Source organism: Vigna umbellata, chromosome 7 (genome assembly GCF_029865625.1).
Source record: "Vigna umbellata cultivar VRB3 chromosome 7, Vumbellata_1.0, whole genome shotgun sequence".
NCBI lineage: Eukaryota > Viridiplantae > Streptophyta > Magnoliopsida > Fabales > Fabaceae > Vigna > Vigna umbellata.
In genome coordinates this window covers 43,350,136-43,360,390 of record NC_142171.1, presented here as the reverse complement: position 1 = coordinate 43,360,390, position 10,255 = coordinate 43,350,136, and the positions used below count along the sequence as shown (strand labels likewise).

Sequence of the window (10,255 nt, the reverse complement as noted above, 5' to 3'; positions counted from 1 at the left end):
CGTTTCGACCGTCCCTCCCAGGTTAACATCATTGGCCGATTACCCTGCTGGCCGGCCGTTTCGACTGTCCCTCCCAGGTTGACATCCTCGGCCGGTCGCCCTGCTGACCGACCGTCACCACCGTCATTCACTATGTCGACTACGCGATTAAATACTAATGACTCGTTAAAGCCCTTAATGAAGATTAAGGTATGATTGGGCCGTTTTCAGGCCCACGAAAGGTAAAAGCCCATTACAATCAGTATAAATAGAGGTTCCAGGTATGAGTTCTGGACGAATTCCTTACGATGCAATATATACATGCATCACAGACCGCTCTGTCATATTATTGACTTGAGCGTCGAAGTGCCTTTGACAGGTACCCGACCGCCCGGCTTGGAGTAGGAGGACGACCACCGGGAGTGCATAGGGAGAAACTCGCCCGGTCTACAACCTAGAGCGTGGAGCAGCGTCAGTCCGTAACTGTACCGTCCGCCACACGCATGGCCCGGCCTTCTTCAGTTCGTGGGATTCAGCAACGACCGTCCGATTTTCGTCAGCTTCTAGAGCCCCCGGCGCTAGAGCCGCTCGATCTGCTTCAGTTTATGAGGAAGCGTCCGCCCGGTCCATAGCAGCTTCATCGTTCGTCCGCCAGCCTTTACCGTTCGTGATCGTCCGTCCGGTCTTCGACAAACTTGTGTGTTTTAACAGGGTCCCCCTGGATCCGGTCGAAACAGTATTATTTTTTATCAAGACTATTTTTATTTAAAACATTTATATCATTTATGGTACACATTTTTCTTTAATTTGCATATATTTAAATCCTAATTTTCATTTTTATTCTCGGTATCAAATAATTCAATCAATCACTCTATTTTCATTTTTTGTCTTCTACTTTCTTCCCTAAATTAAACGAATCATATAGATCATCATAACATCTTCAATGGAATTATTTAAAGATAAAAAATCCCAAAGTCTCATATATATAAATTGCTTAACTCTCTTTAAATTTAAACAGCTCATGTATAAAGAACCCACAATAAAATGCCATTTTTGTTTATAGGCTTAATACCTGTTTTTGTCCCTCTTTATAAGGGAAATGTTCAATTTCGTCCTACCTTTTTCAAAAAGTTCAATGTGGTCCCAAGTTGTGTAAAAAGTGTCCAATTTAATCCTTTTTGGTCACGGCGTTAAATATTTAACGATCCTGCTGACAGCGTGGACTGATGTGTGCAACGTGGCTTTTTTCCTTCGTAACGTGGCAGTTGACGTGGCAGTGGCAGTGAAAAATTCTGAGTTAGGGTTTGGGTATTTTCTCCCATCCTTACTTCTACAGTTTGGAGCCAATTGGATTCGAAGCTGTTACAGGGCACAAACAACGTTTGTTTTGTTTAGTTTGGGACTTTGTGTACCCTTCTGCGCCTGGTGGTATTGATATCCCCATGGTCAACCCCTTCGCTCCTGGGGCACCAAGCTTGGGTGGACTTGGGTGTTCCAAGATTATTGTGTGTGTGGCTAGCGAGGATAAAATTAGGGATAGAGGGGTTTGGTACTTGGAGGGTGTGAGAAAGAGTGGGTGGCAAGGAAAACTGGAACTGTTTGAAGAGCAAGTGATGAGAACGGAGAGTGTAATTTTGCCGTCGAAGCCCCTGGTTGAAGAAGCATCAATGGAGAATCCTCCCACGGCCATTTTTTGCTGGCTCTGTTTTTCCTTTCTAAACACTAAAAACAGGTATATTTTAATGTTAATTAAAATTAATGTTAATTAAAATTAATGTTAATTAAAATTAATTAGGGGTTGTTATATAAAGTAAGAATTTTTATTTCCTGTTAACGGTAATTAAAAATAATTTGGGGTTGTTAATTTCTGTTGTAAGTGATAAATTTTAATTATTTCTCTGATTCTAAGTGAGAAATTTAATTAAACCAATTGAATCCTAATTACTCTAGTTAAACCCCAAATGCTGATTCATCTCAATACCCTAATCTGAAGAATTTTTTCCCCAATTTTGTTTGCCTTCCTCTTCTTCACGGAAACCCCAACTTAAGGCGGCTTGGGAGTCTTGGAGCTCGTGCAAAAGGATTGCTAGGGGAGCAACTTTATTCTTCCCCATATATGTTTTCGGGTTCGGGGACAACCCCAGCCCTAGGGAAAACTCTCCTGCCGTGCAAGTAGCAGTGGGGTTCTCTTTGTTCTCCCTCTTTTCTCTGTTCGAGCTTGACGTTGCAGGAGATCCTCATCCTCTCTGTTCTGGTTCGTGGGCGCAGTGGTCATGACCGTAGCATCTCTAGCGACTACGCAGCACAGGGGTTTCTGTTCTCGCATTTCTTTTGACACTGCCACTGCCACGTCAACTGCCACGTTACGAAGGAAAAAAGCCACGTTGCACACATCAGTCCACGCTGTCAGCAGGATCGTTAAATATTTAACACCGTGACAAAAAAGGATTAAATTGGACACTTTTTACACAACTTGGGACCACATTGAACTTTTTGAAAAAGGTAGGACGAAATTGAACATTTCCCTTATAAAGAGGGACAAAAACAGGTATTAAGCCTTGTTTATAAATAACTAATATGTCTTTAATTGAAAATGCTCCAGTGATTAAATATAAATATAAAATTATCTTACACTATGAGTTCATTTTGTTCTTATACTTACAAACTTAAATGTTAAGAATGCCCTGAATTGAAAGAATTGTCAACCCCAGATCGTACATTAAAAAATATTACCTAAAAAAAGTTTCTTTGACAAAAATAACATTATTGTACCATTGTTACTGAGTTGACAAATTTAAGACCAATACAGCTATTGCAGAAGAACGCTATGAAGACCAACTAACTGGTATCAAGTAAATATTTAATAAATTAAGTTTTTATTGCCATTTTATAATTTTAAAATATTTATTATGAATCTTATTGCGACAGATGATAAATATGATTTATTTTATTAAAAGTATTTTTCATTATAACAGAATTACATAAAAAGACACGCTATACAAGAACATCATAGCTTAATATTTTTAATTAATATATATTAACAATTAATATACAAATAAAAACTGCACACACACACACACATATATATATATATATATATATATGAAGGATACAAATTTTAATTTAATATAAATGGTTGTAAATTGACGTATTTTTAACAGCAATGATATCATCATGCCAATAAGAATTAACCCAAGCCAAAACCAGTTTGGGTTCTATTTACATTGGAATTTTCTCCTAAATTTTTCTTAATGATAATATTAATGATGATAATAAATCATAAAAGCATTGCTGAAAATTAATTATACAAAACCTACAAACAAATAGTTAGAGACAGATAAATTACCCCACAAGTTCACTTATTGGAGGCCGGTCCATGACAGCAGAAGCAGCCTTTGCATTGCGCTGCAACAATGGATCAATATCTGGCAACTTTGGAATCTGAACTAACAGATCAATGGTCCGGCGAAGGAGACGAGCTAAATCACCATCATCCATTGCACAGTCCATCATTATTTCTCTCCATGTCAACCCAGAAGCCCAGGCCTCAACCATGCCGCAAAACTGGTTATCCAAACAGCAAGAGATTGTCACCCCATGTTTGTCCTGCAATGCCAATAAGGCATTTCTTTGTTCATCTAATAATGTTATGAATTTTGTTACAGTTGCAGAAGGCTCATAAATGTAACTGTTATTTTTCCAGGGTCGAACTTTGATCCCCACGGACACCAAACTTGCGCACACTGCAGCGAGCTGCGCAGGTTTTAGATCTAATAAAATTTTATTGCGAAGAACCATCGCAAGCCATAGCTCATTTTCTCCTCGAATTGCACCAGCGGTTTCACCAAGTGGAAATATGACATGTGTATTGATATCTAAAGCTCTGATTTCATGAATGACATTGCTAACCTGCATAAACTCCTTCCAACCTGAGGGTTCAATCTGTTCAATCCTATTAATCAAACGTTTAGATCTATTCTTCAGGCGCTTGATTTTCTCCTCAACAAACTTGACTGCGCCTATAATTTTAAAATATTCTTTATAGCCTTCACTACGAGATATCTTTTTCTTCAACCGTGCAACTTTATTTCTTTGTTCTTTGTAACCTTCAATGGCATCTTTGTAATCTTGAGACTTTAGTAGTAGCTCGTCATTTTCGGCCAAGCTACTCAAAACAGGAACATTCAAGCTCCAAGACCATGTATCAAGAGATCCTTCCATGAACCATAAACCACCATGCTCGGATTGAGAAAGCTTATCCCAATTCATATCACCGTTATCAAGTAGGGTGCTCATAATTTCTCGAGGTCGAGCATCCCCTTGACCCAATGGAACATTAGGAAAGCCTGTCCCATATACTGTCTTAATCCACTTTTCTGTAAAAAGATACCAAGTGTTATCTGAACCAAGAGCCACATGGTATGAAGGTTTAATATCTTTATTCAGTGCAGAATCTGCAACACTTGGCTCTGCTTCTGCTAAATTCAATGCAAAAGAATCAACAGAAGAAATCATAGTTTTGAGTTTTGAAGCATTAAGGGAGTCAACCTTCCCCAAAAATACAGCAGGAATTGAATGTTCAACTCCTTCAGCATCTCTATACTGCAAGCATAAAAATGGCAAATGTCCACTTTCAGTCTCCTCCAACAAAGGTTTCAGGGCAGACATTCTCTTTGCTTCCACCTGTTTACGCAACTTAGTCCGAACCCGCTTTTCTGATCTTAAATCTTCCAATAATTCTGCAATTTCCTTGTATTGCCGTGGTGCTAAGGCCTTCCTGGTTTTTCCATCAATAGCTTCATCAGTAGTTTCTGACATCAGCAACTCAATTTCTTTCTCAATTTTATTAAGTTCTTCTTTAGCAGCCAGCATTACATTGCTACTAACATAATTCCCAAAACTTTGCTCAACTAATTTCCTAGCTTCTTCCAAAGTTCTTCCCGTGGAAGGTTTCATGTTACCTGATTCATTTGACCACTGAATGGCTTTCACACCAGCAAGAAGATTCAAAACCATCCCATATGAAGCAGTAAACTGTGACACTAGAGGCTCTAGTCCAGCAAACAGAACTTTGCAGCCCTCCTCAGCTCCTTCGTCAGTAGTTTGGATGAGAACTACATGACCACTCTCATCAATGCCTCTGCGTCCAGCACGCCCAGCCATCTGAAGCAGTTCATTTGAGCTTAATGCTATACGCCCACTGTCACCCCTTTTGCTGAGAGATGAAATAACAGCTGTTCTGGCAGGCATATTGATTCCAGCAGCCAGGGTTTCTGTAGCAAAAACAACTTTAACAAGTCCTCTTTGAAACAACTCTTCTATGAATGCCTTCCACAAAGGTAGACATCCAGCATGATGTGCGGCAACCCCTTGCAAAAGTCCTCTTACAGCTGATTCTCTGACAGCATCAGGATACAGCTTGCGGAACTTCTTCAAGGCTAGTTCAACCTCACTTGATTCACACTCATCTAAAAGTTTGCAACTTTCGAGATATTGCACAGCTGCATCACAACCCTTCCTGCTAAAAATAAACCAAATAGCTGGCAGCATATCCCTGGACTGAAGTTGCCATAATGTATCAATTACTTGAGGAACCTGAAAAAGTGTAAGAACACACTCCATAAGAATGTATGCACATGATTATAAATACAAAATACTTATTTATTAAACAAAATAAGAGTGCTTTTAACCAAAGTGCATATCACAACCCAGATTGTATATCCAATATTCATGAATGATTATTGCATTACTTGAGATCGACGTATGGCATTTATGTCATTCTTTGAAAGAGAACGTTGTTGAAACATGCTATCATCACTATCATAGCTAAAGCGTGTTCCCCTTTTCCGAGAGTTCCTCTTTCTAGACCAATCATCTTTGTAAGGTTTAGCTCCTGCAGCTTGAAGTTGTAAATAATTGAATGACAGCTTCCTGCTTTAAACAAAAGAAGCTAAGTTTCCATTTTTATTCGATTAAGTAAATAAAATAAGATGACAATCTACCGTATTTTGTTGTTTAAAGTTGCTAAATAATAAATAATCCATAGTACTTTATTTAATTGCTATTTATATTATATCAGAATAACGATATCTTCACATTTTCGTTTTGAAAGCAGACTTGATGCTTGTATATTCACTCTAAAACACCTATTCTCTAAATCCATAGAACTCTCAGTTATCATTATGTCAGTGTTCTCATATTGATCATATAGAAAACATAAATAATTATCACAATCAATAAATCATCATCAGCACCAGTACGAATTATGCAACCAAAGCTATTGCTGTAGGGCACCCCCACCGCAGACATTGATGTATTGTTTGCTTAAACAATTCTATAAGAACATTGATGCTACAACAACCACAGTCGCAGTCCACAACATTGCTTGATCAATCACTAGTTAAAACACTAGTACTAACCTAAATTGGAAACAGTGGTAGGCTTTTATGAAAAATAACTCATGGATATCATCCCTTGCCTTATTAATAGATCAAAATTCAATCAGTTTCACCTTGTCAGCAACTTTTACTGAAGGACACTATGCATTATACTCCTGCACTTCAGAGCAGCCAAATCCATATTTCATGTTAATCCAAGCCTCTTACCACTATGCGTAAGCCCCATCTATATTGACAATAAGTCTTATGGTGGGCCAGGAAATACTTGGAATGATCACCTTTGGACAGCAGCCTTCAACATATCATATGATCAGTACCCACAATTCAATTATTAAAATTTCAGTGTCCAATAATTAGTTTTTTCTCATAAACCGTCATCCTCCATCCTACCCATATTGTTAGGGGTGAGTATTATGTGGAAATAGAAAAAAAAAAGTTCACTGGGTAAGGGCGTCATCACGTCATCAAACTTAGTGCATTTTGGTTCCCCATCAGATCAAGTCAAACGCGAATCCTCTACCCATAACCAAATGAAACTACTTTGAGTAACTTTAATTTTTCACATCCAAACCAAACATGCCATTGGTGCTCAGAAATAACGAAATTTGATTCTTTTTGCTGCTTAAATTGGTTTTTAGAAACCAACCAATAGTGGATCCAATATGAAAACTTATACATACCTAAAAGACAGAAAGTATAATTGCCAGACACCAACTTCAAACAAGTTTGACTCTTAGGCCATTAGCAATTCCGATTATCATGAAATTCTTTATAAAATGAAAACAAGTAGGAAAGTTTACCAATAAAAAAGGCTTTTACTGATGTAGAAAATATGTAACCCATAACTAAACTGAATAAATGCAATGAGGACCCCAGATAGCACCTGTTCATTTGCATTCCTTTCTCATCAAGAAGTGGAAATAAGGAATTCTTCATAGAGAAATGCCATGTCAATGGAACTGGGCGTTTTGAGGATGTTACCAATTCAGTTTTACCATGAATCTGAAAGCCAAAACATTTTGCAGAGGTTACAAAGAATACTATATTTAATTTTCGATTTGAATTCTTTCACTAGATTCAGTTCCATCAATCAGGGAAGATGCAATAGTACTAAACAAGATACCTGTGATACACTTAAATCATACAAAATGCAACCATAATTATAGAAGTAACTCTAAAGGGAGGTAATTTTACATAAAATGTCGTACTTTATGTAATCTAGTTCTTTCTCCTCAAATATATTATGAAAAAAGAATCTGATAATTAAAGTTGAATAACAAGCCTCACATTGTTACTGGTTCTCTTTTGATCTATTCCTAATCTTATAATATTTGGTTTTCTTCTTTAAGAGAAGTACTACATTTCACGGGGCAGGGGAAGTAGATTAATCAATTAAGTTTAATGCTGGTAGATTTAACAAGAGCGAAAAGTCAGCACAGTGCATTCTGCGACTTTAATAGACATAAACAGCACAATCTGAATACCTGACCAATCCAGCCAGCCAACTCATCTGGATTTGCAACAGTTGCTGACAGGCAAATTAGTTGAACTACTTTTGGACAATAAATAACCTGCAGAGTTAGTCCAAACATGCACGAACAAATAAGAAAACTTGAGCAAGTTATGTAACATGCAAATACAATAAATCATGCTTACAATCTCCTCCCAGACTGTACCGCGAGATATGTCACTAAGATAATGAACTTCATCCAAAACAATCACATCAACATTTACAAGTCCACTTCTAGAAGAAACATTGCCAACACTGCAAGAAAAGCAGCAGTCAATAATTACTCCTGTTTGCAAATGTTCATACAAATGACAATGTAACGAAACAAAAGTAGAGGACATAGGATTAAAGAATCAATTAATAAAACTTCAGTGGGAACAAATAACAATGACGATGACATTGTCATAAGCAAATTGTTAAACACAAGGTTTGGAGTTTTCAAGGTTTGTAAATTCATCACTACGAATGTGAACTTTGAAATGTTAGATCCCCAAGTTTGCATTAGCTTTAAAAAACACTGTTGGGTATTGTCGATTCCAATGGAAGTAGTATTATCTTGTTTTACTTTATATATTCAACGTCAAAAAGATGGGTATATTGCATTTTCATGAGTATATAGAAAGCTATTTATGTGCTAACCATTAAATCCCATTCCAACTTCCACTTCCACTTCCACATCTTTTTTAAAAGTGTTTCTAGGAATACTAAATTCTAGAATTTACTCACCAATCACATTCCCGAATCCAGTATTCTAGGGATGTCACTTGGAAATGTAATAAGATAGCTTAAAATAAACACCACCAGAGATAAATAAATAAAAAACACTGGAGCTGTATTCTAAAATTCTAGCTCCTGACAATAGTGCAGCTATTACTTCAAGTTCTTGTGCAACACGACCTCCTCAACTTCTTAAGTATCTCGCACCAGCCTCATCGATACAGAGCTATTAATGAAATTGGAAACTACACATTACAAAACCACAATCCCAAACGCTTCTACCCCACATCAGCAAAGACTCAAGTATGAAACAGCTAATTTCCCCCTATTTCAATGCAATGTACCTCTGATACAACATGTTGCGCAATATCTCCGTGGTCATAATCAAAACCTGAGCATCCTTGTTCACAGCAGAATCACCCGTAAGAAGGCCAACATTACTGTCACCAAAAGTCTCACTGAAAATCCGCAACAAAAACCAGCAACAATTAAACTTCCAAATAACAAAATAGCAGTAACTCTTCCCCCACAGTTACACACTGACAAAAGCAAAAACACATCAAATTCAGATTCTAATCATTGCACACCGGAATTCCCGAAACTTCTGATTGGACAACGCCTTGAGCGGCGTCGTGTAGAATATTCGCCGTCCCCTAGCAACCGTAGCCACCGCTGCCGCTTCCGCAATCAGCGTCTTCCCGCTGCTCGTCGGAGCAGAAACCACTACCGAGGAGCCTCTCAGAAACGCCAGTATCGCCTGCCGCTGAAACTCAACCAAACCAAAAAAACATCATCCAAACACGTTCCAAATCCGAAATTTCTGAAACGAAGAGATACAAACGCTCAACGAACCTGAAACTTGTCGATACGAAAATCGTAGATGGAGGCCAGCTCTTCGACGTCGATGATATCCGCGCCGAACTCCCTGACTTCGTTGCAGAGCTTCTCGACTCTCTGCCACTTGAATCCGTCGTGGCGAGCGAACACACCAGCGTCGTCCTTGGAAGCATCAGCAGATACGTCGTCGTAGTCGTCGGCAGCAACGTCGTCGTCTTCATCTTCTTCTTCTTCTTCTTCTTCTTCGTCTTCTTCTTCCTCTTCTTCGTCCTCCTCGGCGTCGGAGAATGCGCTAATGGTTGAGGTAGGGGACTTAAAGGAGAAGGAGGCACGGAAATTGAGGGAAAGAGGAAGAGATCCAAAGCGAAGGTGAGAGAAAGAGAGAGCGGTGTTAGTTGGAAGAAATGGGAAAGAAGAAGATGAAAGAGAAAAAGGGTAACGTGGTTGGAGTGTGAGGATGAAATGAGTGTTGGTGGCCATGGCGGGAGAGGACGCGTTTGCCTTCCGTGCGGGTTTTTTCTATTCGTTCTCAAATATTTCTAAATATCCAAAATCGCATGAGGCCCAGTTTTGATTAATATTTTGACTAATTGAATTTTTGTCCTTTTACTAGTGATGTTTCACAAATTTGGTCTTCCTCTGTTTTTTTTTTGGACTTCCTCTGTTTTTTCTTTTTCAAAAAATGATGGGTTTTATCATTTCTTATTTATGTCAATTACATAATAATTGACAAGAAATGCAAAATGTTTTTTTAGTGCAGTTTTTCATTTCTCTTATACATCTGCTAAAAACATTAACGATATTGGTTTAATAT

At 38.2% G+C, this 10,255-nt stretch overlaps 1 protein-coding gene across 1 annotated transcript; it reads right to left on the bottom strand.

The window, feature by feature from the left end:
• Window positions 1-3,082: 3,082 nt before the first annotated feature.
• Window positions 3,083-9,972, bottom strand: EMB25 (DEAD/DEAH box helicase). The gene is made up of 8 exons (XM_047304390.2): window positions 9,457-9,972; window positions 9,192-9,367; window positions 8,949-9,062; window positions 8,034-8,142; window positions 7,862-7,948; window positions 7,261-7,379; window positions 5,730-5,910; window positions 3,083-5,574 (listed from the first exon to the last, which is right to left on the bottom strand). Exons 1-8 carry the CDS (start codon window positions 9,919-9,921, stop codon window positions 3,322-3,324), a joined length of 3,504 nt encoding a protein of 1,167 aa, XP_047160346.1. The 5' UTR covers window positions 9,922-9,972; the 3' UTR covers window positions 3,083-3,321.
• Window positions 9,973-10,255: the final 283 nt, after the last annotated feature.